General features: G+C 39.3%; 1 protein-coding gene across 1 annotated transcript; it reads left to right on the forward strand.

Moving 5' to 3' along the window:
- Nucleotides 1-2,522: 2,522 nt before the first annotated feature.
- LOC111380372 lies at nucleotides 2,523-3,844 on the forward strand. Its single transcript, XM_023003914.1, has 2 exons — nucleotides 2,523-2,895; nucleotides 3,078-3,844. The coding sequence occupies exons 1-2, from the start codon at nucleotides 2,523-2,525 to the stop codon at nucleotides 3,842-3,844; spliced, it is 1,140 nt and encodes a 379-aa protein (XP_022859682.1).
- Nucleotides 3,845-18,312: the final 14,468 nt, after the last annotated feature.

The raw sequence follows: 18,312 nt of genomic DNA on the forward strand, positions 1-18,312 counted from the left end.
AGCCACACTAAAAATGGACCCTCGTTCGTAGAGAGCAGAAGAAATAGCAGGCCAATACTTCAAATGATTGTGCTCCCCAGAATATTCCACCAGTAATGGATGGTGTCCCTCCAATTCCAAGCATTAAACATACCCAGAGACAGATGGTCACCCCGCAAATACCTGATAAATGTATTTTATGCACTTATTTATGCCATTAAAATTGAGTATTTGTTAAATAATTTGATGGAATATGACTTAATCCTATTTATATATTGTGTGTAGGTTACAATCAATGGAAGATACGAGAATGAAGAAAATAAGCAGGAAAAATTACTCAACTACATCAAGGCAAAGTTTGGGAACTAGAATGCAATAATTCAAAAGTTGAATGGGACCAAAGAACGATGAGTTGAGAACACCAAGAGTCAATTGGAGTTGAAGAGAAGCTAATGGGACAAGAAATTTTGGGAAGAACCAAAACACACACTTCAGAAAGTTTAGGGACCAAATTGTAAATTGGCCCCTAAAATAGTTTAACTGTGCGTACGCATAGGCTTGCAGGTCATGCGTATGCATGATTGGAAAATTCAGCTTTCGAAGCTAAATTGATGCTACTATGCGTACGCACAAAAATGTATCATGCGTACGCATGGTTCAATTCCGACAAAAAAATTATGTTTCCTTATTTTGTTTCGAAAAGTCTTGGTTTACAATTCTTTACACGATATTTAAACCAAAAGTTGACAAAAACACAAGGAACCTAAATTTTATCAAATTGGAAGCCGACAAAGAGGAAAAAAGAGCGGGATATACATTGAAGAACAAGACTTCATCACTTGAATCCGGAATTGAAGGCATAAAGGGGAGGATTTCAGATTCTTTTCATACTTTAATGATTCGGGTGATGTCATTCTTTTATTTTTCCTATTTTTCCTACATTAATATGCTAGGCTAAATATCTTTGTATTGGATGGATGACAAAACTGATTCACTACTAGTTTTTAATTCAAGACTTTATGTCTTTATCTTAATTCTTATGTTGTGGTTTCTTTAATATGCATATCTATATTGTTTTAATGTTTGCGCACCATTAGAACAATAAGTTGCTTATTCGTAGTGTTGGAAAACTCACGATAGGTAGAACACTGTTATTGGAACGCATGGACAATGAATGTTAGGAATAATATTTGTGACGTGCACGATCATGTGTGATAATCCTATACATCAATGCATGTTTGCCCTATGAATTTGGACAAGGAATAGGATAGTTTCGTGGTAATCATAGGTTTATTATATCTTGGGAAAGAATAATAAATAAATGTCGAATTATTGATCGTTACAATTGCATGAGTTGAGATAATTGTCATAGCTCGAGAATTAGAACTAAAAGTTGATCAGTGGTGTCGAAAATCCAATACATTCACTCATCTGAATTCTAAAACAAATTCTCATAAATTTTGCAAATTTTTAGTTATAGAATTTAATTAGCTTTTCAAACAAACGTCAACTTTTAGTTAATCTCACGAATTTAATTATATTGAATACACTGGAATTAGACATTATTCCCTGTGGGACTATAACTCTTTCATCACAATTATTACTTGTACAAAGAACTCGTACGCTTGCGGGATTTTAACGAACAAGTTTTTGGCACTGTTGCCGAGGAATAACGGTGTTAATTTTAGTTATTGGATTTTTTAAATTTGTTTATTTTTATTTTTATTTGTATTTCATTTTTAGTAGTTGCTTTTAGGCTACCATTACACTGCTTAGTTCTCTTGCGTCTTGACACTTTTTAAGCGACATTAGTTTATGCAAAATCCTGAGGAACTAGATCTCTTTCCAATAAATCATGAAATAGAAAGAACATTTAGCAATCGTAGAAGAGTTCAACATCGAGCAAGGAGGATGGCCAATAACCGAAATCATCCACAACATCAGGTCCAGCTTCACGAGCAAATACCGCAGCCAAATCAACCGAGAGCTATCCAGAACAAAGCCCTTGTCTTAGTTGGAGATTACGTCAATCCAATCCCTGCACCAGTGCAACCAGCTGTAGTATATCCTCCATTTGGACAAACTAATTTCCACCTTAGACCAGATGTCATCAATTTGTTCCAAAATCACCAAGACATCAAGTTCTTTGGAAAAGCCACAGAGAATCCTCATGAACATATTTCGGTGTTTCTTATGCTATGTGAGGTAATCAGTCATGAAGGAATATCAATAGATGCATTTCGAATGAGATTATTCCCTCATACCTTGAAGGACACTGCAAGGGAATGGTTTCTTTGTTTACCACCTGGGAGCATTCAGTTATGGAACGATATGGTTCAAAAATTCACGATGAAATTTTTCCACCTTCTCGAGTTCATCAAGTCAGGAATGAAGTCCATACTTTCAAGCTGAAAGAGCTCGAAAGCTATCCGAAGGCATGGGAGAGATTCAAGAATTTTTTCAGGAAATGCCCCAGCCTTGATATCCCTAAAAAGGCTTAGCAATATCTATTCTACTATGGTCTAAAGCAAGAATTCAGAAATATGATAGATGCTTCTGCAGGAGGATCGATAATGAAACTTGATGTATATGAAGCATATGACTTGTATGAAAGAATAGCTGAGAATCAATCGATGTGGCCAATCGATAGGAAAACTCCAAGGAAGACAGCAGGACGGCATAATGTAGATGCAGTAATAGCACTGGCTACACAAATGGAAGTTCTTACAATGAAAATGGATAATCTATCTCAGTCAGTTAATATGGTACATCAATCTCCACCGGTTTGTGAAGGTTGCGGAGCTAATCATAATACTATGCACTGCCCTCTGGCGTCTACATATGTTAACCAGTCTGAGGAAGTGAGATATGCGCAAAACTTTCAGAGACAGCAAAATAGTTCCTTCTTTAATCCGGGTTGGAGAAATCATCCAAACTTTTCGTGGTCGAGCAATCAGGGATAAGGACAAGGCGGTAACAATTAGAATAAACCACCGGGGTTCCAATAGCAGCAACAACAGCAAGGAAAGAAACCGTCTTTAGAAGATTCGCCGGCTCAATACATTACTAAAACTGAAACTAATTTTCAAAATCAACAGGCCTCAATCAAGAACTTGGAACAATAGTGGGACAGATTGCAGCTGCATTATCAGGTAGAGCTCAAGGGATATTACCTAGCAACACTGAGACAAACCCTAAGGACCAGGTTGATGAATTAGACAAAACAACAGAGGAAAATCAAATCGAGTCATCGGGCAGTCCACGAGTTAAGACAAGCACTCCTATCAAAGCATATGTGCCTCCAATCCCATTTCCACAGAGACTGCAAAAACATAAGCTAACTAAGCAATTTCAGAAATTTTTGGATGTATTTAAGAAGGTGCACATTAACATACCGTTCGCTGAAGCCCTAGCTCAAATGCCCAGCTACACCAAGATTATGAAAGACATCTTATCAAAAAAGAGGAAGCTAGAAGACAATGAAACGGTCATGCTTACTGAGGAGTGCAGCGCAATTCTCCAACACAAATTACCACTAAAACTAAAAGACCAAGGGAGTTTTACTATTCCTTGTAATATTGGTAATTTGTATATAGATAAGGCATTACGTGATTTAGGAGCTAGCATCAATTTAATGCCCTTATCTCTTTTCAGGAAACTAGGGTTGGGGGAAGCAAAGGTGACTACAATTTCTCTGCAGTTAGCCGATAGGTCGATCAAGCACCCGCGAGGTATTTGTGAAGATATTTTTGTCAAGGCAGATAAGTTTATCTTCCCATTGGACTTCATTATTCTGGATATGGAAGAAGATCAGGAAGTCTCCTCATATTGGGTCGCCCATTTTTGGCTACGGGAAGGGCTCTAATAGATGTGTAAAAAGGTCAGTTAATGTTGAGGTTAGATGAAGAGGAACTGACAATCAATGTATTTAGAGCCTTCAAATTTCAGAATGAACCAGATTCTTGCATGCAGATTGACATAATAAGGGAAGCAGTATCAGAGACATTCAAACTTGATCACCCTCCAGATCTGCTTGAGGCTTGCTTGGTGCATTCTCAGGAATTGCCATCGGAGAAAGAGGAAGCAGAAAAGTGTGCATGTTATTTGGCAGTCATACCACCACTTTTCAAGCAGCCATGTTTGGAGCTCAGTCAAAGACCCACAAAACCTTTACCATCTATACAGCAAGCTCCAACTCTTGAACTTAAACAGTTGCCCATTCATCTGCGCTACACGTATTTGGGGAAAAAGAATTTGCTCCCAATAATTATGTCGAACAATCTTACAGAATCAGAGGAAGATCAGCTACTAAGAGTACTTCGGGAGCACAAGACAGCATTAGGATGGACGATATCAGACATAAAAGGAATTAGCCCTTCGCTTTGCATGCACAAGATATTGATGGAAGATGATTACAAAGCTTCAATTGAGCATCAACGCAGATTAAACCTGAATATGTAGGAAGTGGTAAGAAAAGAAGCATTAAAGCTTTTGGATGCAGGGATAATCTATCCCATATCAGATAGCCATTGCGTCAGTCCAGTACAAGTAGTGCCAAAAAAGGAGGAATCACGGTAGTCCCAAATGAAAATAACGAGCTCATCCCTACACAGACAGTCACTGGTTGGAGAGTCTGCATTGATTATCGCAAACTCAACAACGCCACTAGGAAAGATCACTTTTCCCTCCCTTTCATCGACTAGGTGTTGGAGAGACTCGCTGGACATGCCTACTACTATTTCTTAGATAGTTATTCGGGGTACAATCAGATTCCTATAGCACCTGATGATCAAGAGAAGACAACCTTTACATGCCCTTATGGCACTTTTGCTTATAAGAGGATGCCCTTCGGCCTTTGTAATGCTCCAGCCACCTTTCAGCGCTGTATGATGTTAATTTCGTCATACATGGTGGGACATATTATTGAGGTATTTATGGATGATTTCTCAGTGTTTGAAAAATCATTTAAGAAGTGCCTTGAACACTTGGGAAAAGTGCTGTAGAGATGTGAAGACATAAACCTTGTATTAAATTGGGAAAATTGCCATTTCATGGTTCAGGAAGGGATTGTGTTAGGGCATTTGATTTCAACATGGGGTATTGAGGTTGATAGAGCTAAGATACAAGTCATCAAAAAAGTACCACCGCCAGTAACAGTTAAGGGAGTTAGAAGTTTCTTGAGTCACGCTGGGTTCTACCGTCGTTTCATCAAAGATTTTTCCAAAATCTCGAAGCCATTATGCAATCTACTCAAAAAAAGGGCCCCATTTCACTTTTTTGAGGAGTGCTTGATAGCTTTCAACATCTTAAAAGAAAAATTGGTTTCTACTCCAGTATTGGCTTTCCCGGATTGGAATTATTCGTTCGAACTTATGTGTGAAGCCAGTGATCAAGCAGTGGGGGCGGTGTTGGGTCAACGAAAGGAGAAGAGTTCCCATGTTATGCACTATGCCAGTAAGACTTTGGATTAGGCTCAAATGAATTATGCGACTACAGAGAAAGAGCTTTTGGCAGTAGTGTTCGCCGTTGACAAATTTAGATCATACTTGATTGGGTCAAAAGTGATAGTCTATACGGATCATTCAACCTTAAAATATCTACTAAGCAAGAAGGATGCAAAGTCGAGGCTTATTTGATGGATACTTCTATTGCAAGAGTTTGATTTGAAGATTAGAGATAAAAATGGGAGTGAGAATGTTGTGGCAGATCACCTTTCTCGCCTCGAATCTCATGAGTCAAACCCTACAGAGTGGAGATCCATGAAGTTTTTCCTGATGAAATGCTTTTTTAGATTATCACTACACCATGGTACGCCGATTGTGTCAATTATTTGGCCCACTCAATCATCCCATCAGACTACTCGAGTCACCAAAAGAAGAAATTCTTCAATGACCTAAAACACTACTTTTGGGATGATCCAATTCTTTATAGAAGGGGTCCAGATCAAATCATACGCCGTTGTGTACTAGAGGTAGAGCAACATCAAGTGTTAGAGTCATGTCACTCTGCACCATATGGGGGCCACTTCGCAGTAACCAAGACAGCAGCAAAGGTACCACAATCGGGTTTCTAATGGCCTACGCTGTTCAAGGATGCACATTATGTGGTTAAACATTGTGACAAATGTCAAAGGACTGGAAATATCTCAAGAAAGAATGAGATGCCTTTAAACAACATTTTGGAAGTTGAAATTTTTTACGTTTGGGGCATTGACTTCATGGGACCATACTCTCCCTCCTACGGTTAACAATACATACTAGTGGTAGTGGCTATGTGTCTAAGTGGGTTGATGCTGTAGCTTTGCCAACTAACGACGGGCGAGTGGTAACTCAGTTCATGAAGAAGAACATTTTCACTCGATACGGCACTCCCAGGGATATCATTAGTGATGGTGGAAAGCATTTCTGTAATCGATTATTTGCATCGCTGTTGGCCAAATATGGAGTAAAACACCGTGTCGACTCCGTACCATCCTCAGACTAGCGGGCAAGTGGAAATCTCCAATAGGAAGTTAAAGAAGATTCTTGAAGCTACAGTAATGCCTTCTGCAAGAATTGGGCTAAGAAACTAGACGATGCACTTTGGGCTTATAGAACAGCGTTTAAGACTCCAATTGGCATGTCTTCGTATCGACTGGTGTTTGGACAGGCCTGTCATCTGCTCATTGAGTTAGAGCATAAGGCATATTGGGCAACTCATTTGCTCAATTTCAATATGAGGACGGCAGGAGAAAAGAGGGTTCTACAACTCCATTAGCTAGAGGAATTTCGTTTGGATTCATATGAGAAAGCAAAGATCTACAAGGAGAAAACCAAGAGATGGCACGATAGACATGTAAGAGAGACAGATTTTGAAGTAGGCCAGCAAGTATTGATGTTCAATTCACATCTCAAACTCTTTCCTAGAAAGCTAAAGTCTAGGTGGTTAGGTCCTTTCACAATAGTAGCCGTGCTTCCACATGGTGCTGTAAAGGTAGTATCTCAGGATGAACAAAGAGGTTTAAAGTAAATGGACAATGGTTGAAAGCCTATTGGGGAGGTGACTACTCCAATGAGAAGACGATCGTACCTCTTAATAGTACAGAGTAGCCTAAGCAACAAAGTCGAGCTATAGACTATAAAAATAACGCTTATTGGGAGGCAACCCAATTCTCTTCCCTTTTATTTATTCTGTTTTGTTGCATTAGATTAGGATTTTTATATGTTTTCTTTATTGCTTGGGTGTGTTAGATAGATTAGGTGTCATCCATTCATTACTTAGTTGTTGAGTTAATGCACAGGTCACGCAATTTCATATTTGTTTTACACAAGTTTAGGGGAGTTCAATCATTCCAGACATGTAATTGGAGGGCATCGCAAATATCTAGATAAAAAAATGAGATGTTACAGTCATCGAGGCTGAAACGTATAATTGTGGGTACAAGAATGACTTACTTATAATCTATTGATTCCCGCATCAATCGCACATTTTTCGATCATAGTGGTAAAGGTTTTAGTTTGGGAGTGGAACACGAGTGGTCGGGGTCGGATTAAACCAAAACAAACCTTTCAAGATTGGCATTGAACTTCTATGTCATAATCATTTTGCATATTTCTAAACTATATTATGTCAACCATTCAGTCGGGGTGGGTATGGAGAGTCAGTTATTAAAAAACAAAGGTTAACCATGCATACGCACAAGCCTGCATGCTGTGCATACGCACGGTTGGCAGATTGGCCGCCTGAGGCCAATCTGCTATGCACAGCCCGGTCAAGTGAGGGTTTAAATCCCTCACCCAGGCACATAGTCCCCACACATTCCCCCTTTCCCCCGAACACACGACATTCATCTTCTCTTCCACAACCATCGCCTTTTCCTCCCAATTCCCTCCCCTATCTCTTGGGCATTACAAAATTAGCACATTAGAACACTTTGCATATCGAAGTCCTCAAGTCAACTTCTCTACTTGCCAAACAACTCAAAGGTAATGTGTTTCTTTGCGAACTCTTGGGCTACAATTTTTTGTTCATTAACATACAATTTGATGAATTTTTTTGATTATTGTGGAGGTTGGGCTTAGGTAGATGGTGGATTTTGTTTAATTTGATGTTAACATTGGTAGATTCATAACAAAATAGGTATTTGGACATTCTTGCTACAACATTGCTCACAATGTGTTTGTTTAATTGTCCCAAAGACTCATTGATCTACATTTTAGCTTGAATTTTTGCACAACACTTGGGCTTTCCTCAATTTAATGACACCTTATACTTCCTTGCATCCACTCTATTGTATAACTTGAAATTGAAGGGAAACTATACGTTGTAATTACCACCCCTTCCACCACCCTTCCATGTTCTTCCCCATACATAGCATTACACTTTGCTCTTCGTTTGGTACTCATGGTATTCTCTTGATAACAATTACCCCATTCATCTATCTCATTTGCTTATTTTGTGCCTTTTGCAGGAATACCTCCCAAATGCACACACGATGCTCTATCCACTTCAAAAGGGAAAGGCAAAACCTCTTCTTCATCTAACCTAGGCCGCTCTTGAGTTGATGAAGGTGGCGCGCAAAGATTCCTAAGCCCCGAGCATAAGCTTCGATTTGAGCAAGTAGTCACCAAATGGACCGATTTACCCAAGCGGGAAGTGGTTTTGGAAGATTTCCCGGGGTTTAAAATTGAGACATTAATCCATCATGCGGGCTGGGAAAAGGTGATCGCTAAACCATTTGCTATTTATCCTACACTTGTTCAAGAGTTCTACACAAATTTCAACTTCTCCATCGACGACCTTAGGACCGATCACCAGCACCGAACCTGGGTGTGGGATAAATGGTTTATGTTTATACCTGAGTTCATTGATGAATATCTTGAATTAAATCGAGAAGAAATCATCCTGATACCACCAGAGCAGAATTGGCCAGAGTTAGCATAGGTTTTGTATGGAAGAGTAGATGCATGGCCGCTCCGTCGACTGGATTTCTTATACAGTAATTTAACTGAGTCCCTCATGGTTCTGATGATGTTTATTTCCCACAATGTTGATCCCTCCAAGCATCGTTACAAGTTCGATCACACTAAAGCTACTTTGGTCTACCATCTAGCTAGAGGGCTCAAATTTGACTTGCGCACTCGTATCTATAATCTGATTTGTGCCCGAGCTACTGAAGTAGACCCACGACACACGCTCATATTTCCAAGCCTTACCTGTGGAATATGCAAGGCTTACGGAGTGTAGCTCCTACCAGCTGAGCAGACAATACGTCCTGTTGCCCCAATCAACATTCCCTCCGCCCAAAACTCTTGGAGAAAAGTTAATCAGTACAAACAAGGATGACAAGATAACCAGGACGAGGCAGGCCATGAGGATGAAGTTGACATCCACCCTGACCCGCAACATGAGCTACCAGCTGATACCCCCGTACTGCGATAGATTTATGCGACGATGATCGGGCTGAGTAGGGATGTTCAACAATTGCAACAATCATTTACCACCTTGGATTTATGGGTACAAGATATGCAGACTGACATTGGGATTGTACGAGCCAGTGCGAGCAAGACTTTAGAAGATGTCTCTGATTTATGTGGAAGTACTGATAGGCTAATTGGGAGGTTGGACTATTATACTGGAATGATGGATGGAATGTAATTTCGAGCTAATCAAACATACGACATGGTCCGTAATATGCAAATCGAGATGGGCCAACAATCTGCTTTGATGAGGGAGATTCTTTCCCTTCTACCTCCACCACCACCTTCCGATTGACCAGGGGAGTCTTAGTTCCTTTCGCACCCTCCTTTTTGCATTTTATTCCTTATTGTGGTACATTGAGGACAATGCACCGATTAAGTTTGGGGGTGATTGAATCTTTTATCTTCATGTTTACTTCTTTTCATATGATTTCGCATGATTGGTATGTTTTATCTTTATTAAAAAAAATTAACTTTTGTATGTTGTTTTTAACTTTTGTGTGTTGTTTTTAACTTTTGTGTGCTTGTGTGGGTTGGATGGCCTTGCTGGAAATGATGCATATATTGGAACTGTGTAATTAACTAAGAACCGTGGAAGAGTTATATGTTGAGTTAATTGACACTTGTTGATGTGAAGCTTGATCTCTATTGAGCATGATATTCATGTTCTGCATTATAAGTTGATGACTTGGTTGTATAAGGAGAAAGTTGAACATAGTTGATTCAAACCCAAACCAACACAAATAAATAAGACCATAAAACCTCTTTTAGGAGAATTTGGAAATGATTAAACTAGTATAGAGAAACATTGAGATAAGTAAGGATTCCATGTGTGAAATGATTACATGGATTATCTAAAGCCAATAAGATGAATTGAGACGAAAACCTTGAGTTAGGGGTCGGTTTCGAGAATAGGTGTTTAATAAGAGGCATTGCACTAATCTTGGTAATTAAAAGAAGTAAAAAGAACTTCTCTTTGGTGCCTTTTTGACTCGAGCAATTAAGCCTGCAAGGGTCCTTAAAACATGTTGCCCTATGGTCATCTGACTTGGGAGTCATTGGCTAAAAACTCGCTACAGGGGTCACTTAGTCGCTTAATGGAGAGAAGTATATAAAAAATATGTATATATGAAAATGAAAAAAAAATTGGAATGAGCAGGTACATGAAACAGAAGATGCATCAAGTGCCAAGATTAAGCCTTGAGCAACTATTTTAGGGACTTATACCTTTGACAATAGGTCATTAGCTCAATTGAGTCTTAGAAGTCGAAGTAATCAAAAATATGGGAAAATCCTTATTAGTCGAGATGGGAATCTATATTAGCTGAGATCTATCCAAATGAGAGAGGGTAAGGATTAGAATTAGCAAAAATCAACCTTAGTGCATACCTCGGGAAAAGTGAGCAAAAATCATAAGTTTGGGGGTGTGTATCTTATGAGTGAGGAAAGGAAATAATTGACTAATGCAGGTTGGGAATCAAACCAGTTATTAGTGTTGTGATGTTTACATGAATATTCACATACACACTTTAAGTTTCACATTGAATAAGGGGAAATTAATTTCAAATGTGTAATTTGGACACTTTTCAAAGTAATGACACAATTATCCAATCCTGAGACTAACAGCATACCATCTAACCAAAGTTTAATTGGATCGGGCTATAAATTGTTTGAGGGCAAACAAATGTTCAAGTTTGGGGGTGTTTGATAAGTGTATTTTATACACTTATTTAAGCCATTAAAATTGAGTATTTGTTAAATAATTTGATGGAATATGACTTAATCCTATTTATATATTGTGTGTAGGTTACAATCAATGGAAGATACGAGAATGAAGAAAATAAGCAGGAAAAACGACTCAATTACATCAAGGCAAAGTTTGGGGACTAGAATGCAATAATCCAAAAGTTGAATGGGACCAAAGAATGATGAGTGTAGAACACTAAGAGTTAATTGGAGTTGAAGAGAAGCTAATGGGACAAGAAATTTTAGGAAAGAACCAAAACACACACTCAAAAAAGTTTAGGGACCAAATTGTAAATTGGCCCCTAAAATAGTTGAACTGTACGTATGCATAGGCTTGCAGGTCGTGCGTACACACGATTGGAAAATTTAACTTCCAAAGCTAAATTGATGCTACTATGCGTGCGCACAAAAATGTACTATGCGTACGCATGGTTCAATTCCGACAAAAAAATTCGATTTCCTTATTTTGTTTTAGAAACTCTTGGTTTACAATTCTTTACACAATATTTATACCAAAAGTCAACAAAAACATGGGGAACCTAATTTTTATCAGATTGGAAACCGACAAAGAGGAAAAGAGAGCGGGATATACATTGAAGAATAGGACTTCATCACTTGGATCCGGAATTGAAGGCATAAAGTGGAGGATTTTAGATTCTTTTCATACTTTCATAATTCGGGTGATGTCGTTCTTTTATTTTTCCTGTTTTGTCCTACATTAATATGCTAGGCTAGATATCTTTGTATTGGATGATGACAAAACTGATTCACTCTTGGTTTTTAATTCAAGACTTTATGTTTTTATCAGAATTCTTGTGTTGTGGTTTCTTTAATATGGATATCTATATTGTTTTAATATTTGCCCACCATTAGGACAATAAGTTGCTTATTCATAGAGTTGAAAAACTCACGGTAGGTAGAACACTGTTATTGGAACGCGTGGACAATGAATGTTAGGAATAATATTTGTGACATGTGCGATCATGTGTGATAATCCTATACATCAATGCGTGTTTGCCATATGAATTCGGACTAAGAATAGGATCGTTTCATGGTAATCATAGGTTTATTATATCTTGGGAAAGAATAATAAATAAATGTGAAATTATTGATCGTCACAATTGCATGAGTTGAGATAATTGTCATAGGTCGAGAATTAGAACTAAGAGTTGATCAGTGGCGTCGAAAATCCAATACATTCACTCATCTGAATTCTAAAACAAATTCTCATAAATTTTGCAAATTTTTAGTTATAGAACTTAATTAGCTATTCAAACAAACGTCAACTTTTAGCAAATCTCACGAATTTAATTATATCGACTACACTGGAAGTAGACCTTATTCCCTATGGGACAATAACTCTTTCATCACAATTATTACTTGTACAATGAACCCGTATGCTTGCAGGATTTTAATGAACAGTACCTCCTACCATGAGTACCGCTCCTCCAAATAATAGCTCAGTTGCTCTCCAAACCAGTAATACACAAGGTTATGTTTAGGATTATGGAGATTTACACTTGAATACCCTGCCCACTCAATTGACTACTACATCTATTACTCCCTCAATAATTCAGACAGTTGCACATATAGTGACTCAACCAATTGCATCAGAGACCATTGCTCTTCTGAGTATTGTTACATCAGTTTTGCATTGATCACAGTTTGCTGCTCATGTTTCCAGTACCCACATCGACCCCTTGGTTCATGACATGACTCAGCGAGCACATGACTCAGAAGCTTTTGATACAGAGGTCAGGCATCTTCTTGGCCCGACACCTGGCCGAATTGGTCTCGTCTGTCAGTAGAACATAGATTCCATCCCTTCTGTTGATTCTGAGCAGTCAGATAAGATACTACATCACAGATTGAGGTACATCATCAGGGTACGTTTCGTAGGTCTTCTGCTGAGGATTTATTTGGCATAGCTGGATGGACAGAGAATGATGGCTTTGATGGACAGAGAATGATGGCTTTGTTTGGGTCACACGAAAAAAACATCCACAGGCTATTGACACTCCACATTCGAGCAGGAGGATCACTAGGAGTCAGTACAGCTACTCATGGGCACCTGAAGAAACTCACTCAGCTTCATCAGGTCTATCTTCTGGTTATTCGGGAGCCTTTTATTCTTCAACACAGTCTTGCTTATATTCGTCAGTATTTGCATTTTGACATGGGAGTTCATAATGATTCCAACAAAATATGGTTCTTCTAGAATGTGGGGACTACTGTTACTACTATTGTTGATCATCACTGGTTTCTCCACATCAGAATTGAGGATTTCAGACAATCATGTCCCTTTTACTTGACTCCTATCTATGCCTCCTTCGAGGCTGCTATTAGAAGGGATTTGTAGGTGGGACCTTACCACATTTTCCTTGATATGGACGATCCTTGGCTTGTTGGGAGAGACTACGTTATTACACATGATGGAGAGCACACTGGTCACAATACTCGTGATCGGGGCACCACTGCATTTTCTGATATGATGTTAGACTATGGATTGGAGAATGCTGGTTTCCTTGGGAACAGATATACTTGGTCCAATGGTAGGGTCAGGCAAAGACTGGATAGAGTACTCATTAATTCTATAGCTGCAGCATTCTGTAGATAGCTTACAGCGAGGCAGTTGAATCGAACTTCATCTAATCATTCCCCTTTACTGCTACAGTGGAGCTCTGATGATGATTTTAGGCCTAGACCATTTAGATTCCTCGGTGTTTAGACTAAACATCATGATTTCTTAACCTTCATCTCCCAGAAGTGGTCACTCCCTATGCATCTTACAGGGATGGCCGCTCTTTGGGAGAAGTTTTTCAGGTTAAAACAAGTTTGCATTGGTGGAATCATCATGTGTTTGGAGATATCTCCAGCGGGTTAGGGATGCAGAGGACAGGGTTGATGAGGCAGAGGCTATATATGATAGAGACCCTACGTCAGAGCACCGTGAATCATTACATCTGGCCCAGGCAGAGCTGAATCAGACCTTATCTATTGAAGAGGGTTTTTGGAAGCAAAAGGTCGGTGCTCGTTGGGTATGTGAGGGAGATTATAACACTTGATATTTCCATGCAATGGTTCAGGGACACCAGATCATCGGATCAGATCACGCATTCGGTCCATCAAGTCACAGGCCGAAGAGGTCCTTGCTTCTCCTTCAGATATTCAGACTTCAGCTATTGTAATCTACCAGGATCTCTTATCTGCTCCTTCTCGGTAATGGATCCTATCTACCCTGATATTATTCCTAGGCTTTTGACAAAGGATGATAATATGACACTTAACCGTTCTCCTTTGATTCACGAGGTACGGGAGACGATCTTTAGCATGGATGCTGACAGTATCGCGGGCCCAGATGGTTTCTCCGCCCTATTTTTCAACATTGCTGGGATATTATTCAAGAGGATATTTTTAGGGCAGTATTGGATTTCTTTGATGGAGGTCATTTCCCAGGGGGCTTTGTTACGACTACTATTGTTCTGCTCCCAAAGAGAGATGGTGCTTATCGATGGACTGAATTCAGACCCATCAGTTTATGTATTGTGCTCAATAAGCTCATTACTAAGCTATTGAACATGCATTTGAGTTCTCTACTACCACACATTATTTCTCCTCCACAGAGTGGTTTTATTCCTGGATGACTGATTGGGGACAATGTCTTATTAGCTTGGAGCTTCTCCACACCATGGATGATAGAGTTCGAGGGGGTAATTCTTTGCTAAAGCTTGACATGGCTAAAGCATATGATCACATGGATTGGGTCTTCATCTACTCTGTATTGGAAGCTTTTGGGTTTAATCATATCTGGATTGACACGATTAGGCATTGCATCTCGGAATGTCGTTTCTCGATACTCATTAAAGGCCGTCTGTTTGGTTTCTTCCCCTCCTCTCGAGGGCTCAGACATGGAAACCCTATTTCACCATCCCTGTTCATTATTGTTGCAAACTACTTCTCATGCTTACTCACTCAGAGATTTTAAAAGTATCCCGGTTTGTGTTATCGGCATGGAGGCAACATTCTTATCTCTCATATTTCATTTGCTAATGATATGATCATATTCGCCAATGGCAAAAAATAATCTATTAAGAAGGTCCTTGCTTGTTTGGAACATTATGAGCATGTTTCCGGCCAGTTGGTGAATAGGGACAAGAGCGGACTCATCCTACCCAGACGAGCATCTACTAGTTATATTTGACAATTGGAGATTTTGACTAGATTTCAACCCCAGCGACAACCTTTTACTTATCTGGGGGTCCCTTTATTCAAGGAGATCAAGAGAAGATTTATATTTGATGATCTTATTCAGAAGGTCAGGAGCAGGAGCTCAAGCTGGGCTCACGATTACTATCACTCCGAGGTCACATCACCCTATTGAGGTCGATGTTTTCTTCTATACCACTATACCTTGTCCAAATTATGCAGCCTCCTAAGGCAGTCCTGAGAAAACTGGAGAGCATATTTGCTAGATTCTTATGGGACTTTAAGGACCAGGAACGACGATTACATTGGAGGAGTTGGAAGGAGATTTGCCTTTCTACTAATGAGGGTGGCCTACACTTCAGGAGATTGCAGGATGTGGTGGATACCTTCTCCTGAAGCTATGGTGGTTGTTCCGCTCTCAGAGATCTCTTTGGGCCTAATTTTTACTGGGTAAATATTGCATAGGGACACACCCTTCACTTGCAGTAGTTCCCCGAGCAGCCTCTCCCCCCTGGAAGAGGCTAAAATCAGTAGGACCACAGACAGAGCCACACATGGCTTAGCATCTTGGAGCTAGTCAGATTTTCTTCTGGCATAATTGTTGAATGGGAGAGACCACATTGGCATCCCTATTCCCACACAGACAGCACTCATCTGAGAAGGTGCAGGTTTGTATGCTAAGATCTACTGGAGGAGAATTGATTCTAGCCGATCCTGAAATTGAGCGCATTTTTCATCGACTACAAAGAGGAAATCGAGAAGTAAAATTGCAAATGGCCAATGAACTGAACATTCCTATTATCCCAGCCAATGAATGAGAGGTAGGGAATGAAGGAAATGAGATTTTGGGCGACTTCTTGACTCCTCAAGTGATTCAAAGTCAATCCAGCATTGTGTATCCACCATTTGGGCAACCCAATTTTCAATTGAAGATGAATGTGATATAGCTACTCCAGAATGGCCATCAATTTTATGGCAGAGCCGAAGAAAATCCACATACACACATATCTCAATTCTTGGATATGTGTCAACATTTCAGATATCAAGGAATCTCAGACGATGCTATTAGGCTAAGACTTTTTCCACACACCTTGTAGGACAAGGCACTTGAATGGTTGGATTCACTCCCAGTTGCAAGTATTACTACATGGAACGAGTTGGCACATAAATTTTGCACAAATTTCTTATCACCGACCAAGATAGCAAAGATGAGACATGACATATCAGTATTCAGTCAAGGAGAAAATGAATTGTTTAGCAAGGATTGGAACATATTTAAAAACATGCTCTGGAAGTACCCTCAACATGGGTTTGACAAAAAGACCCAAATCTGATTCTTCTATACTGGGTTACGTCCATACCACAAGAGCATGGTGAACTCAACATCAGATGGCTCAATATCTACGCGAACAGTTGATGGGGCTTTGGAATTATTTGAGAGAATGGTTACCACCTCAGCCATGTGGTCATCTGAGAGGGTGATCCTAAGGAAAACTTCGGGTGTCTACGAGGTAGATACTTATTCAGCTATACCTGCAAAAATTGGTTCTCTGTATCATAAGATGGAAAGTATATCTTAGGCAGCACAGGCTAAGAAGAGCAATTGTGAAGAATGTGGATCTAAACATAAAATATCCAAATGCCCAATATTAATGCAAGGACTTGAGCAAGCAGACTATGCACGATGGGAACAATGCCAACAGAATAATCCATATCGAGAAACTTTCAATCCCAATTAGAAGAAGCATCCGAACTTCTCTTGGAGCAACCAGAATCAAAATAGGCCACGGAGACAATTTCAACAGTAAGAGAAGAAACCTCAATTGGAAGAAATGATAGGAAAGTAAATCTAACATGTGAAAACAGGACACCTTTTTACATGCCTTTATGATTTGAGCAAGTAAGCCTGTAAGGATAGTTCAAAATCTGGTGCCATAAAGCCAACTGGCTTGGGAGTCATCACCCAAAACTCACTACATGGGTCATATAGAAAGCAAGTGGGAAAGAGGTGAATAAAAAGTCATCTGATCGAGCCTTTATAACTTGAGTGAATAAGCCTGCAAGGTTTAAAACCCGATGTCCTGGTTTGGGAGTCATCAACTTAAAGCTCACTCCAGGGGTTATACAGAAAGCAAATGAGAAAATGACGTAAAAAAAATTATCAGAAAATTAGTTAGAAAAGACACGATAACATCAAAAGAGCCTTGGACATTTGGTTGAAAAAACTATACTTTGAGGTGACGCAAGTAGCCTAGTTTAATCTTGAGTGCTGAAGTAAGCAAACCTAGGAGAGCCTTCATTTGTTGGCATGTGACTTTGTGATAGTGATATTAATCCAGACTAAGAGAGGGTAAGGACTACAACTACATAAACTCTTAATTGTAAAACACAACACTGGGATAATTGAGTAAAAAGAACAAGTTTGGGGGATTTGTGTATCTCTCGAGCGAAGTCAGGACACATTTGACCACTTGGGATTGGGACTCAATCCATCATGAACTTGACATGTTGGCATGACTTCACACAAGTGTCAAGTATGCATTTAACTGGTAAAAGTTTATTCCGTTCTCGCACTGATCCATTTTTATAAAGTTAAATACACAGTCCAATCCTAAACCACAGTAGGTTATTAAGCCATGTTTGTTCATAAGTAAGCCACTATCTTGTTTGAGGAACAACAATAGTTTAAGTTTGGGGGTTTGATAAGTGTGTTTTTTACACACTTATTTAGATCACAAACATGACTTAATCATGAGCAAAATGATTAAATTGTGGGTTAATTTCATTTCATTTATGAAATATAGGGAACGTTGATGGACTTGGTGAAATGTGGGAGAAAAGGCATTAAAAAGGACTAAAATGAAGCAAAGTAAAAGTTTAGGGACCAAAGTGCAATTATCTAAGAGTTGACCCGATGAACGAA

This window comes from Olea europaea, chromosome 3, assembly GCF_002742605.1.
Source record: "Olea europaea var. sylvestris chromosome 3, O_europaea_v1, whole genome shotgun sequence".
NCBI classification, from domain to species: domain Eukaryota; kingdom Viridiplantae; phylum Streptophyta; class Magnoliopsida; order Lamiales; family Oleaceae; genus Olea; species Olea europaea.

Bases quoted from the DNA above. Each gene is read 5' to 3' on its own strand.
- LOC111380372 (XM_023003914.1), top strand. From the start codon at position 2,523: ATGATAGATGCTTCTGCAGGAGGATCGATAATGAAACTTGATGTATAT. The intron at 2,896-3,077 runs GTTGGAGAAATC...CAAAATCAACAG, and splicing joins TAGTTCCTTCTTTAATCCGG to GCCTCAATCAAGAACTTGGA.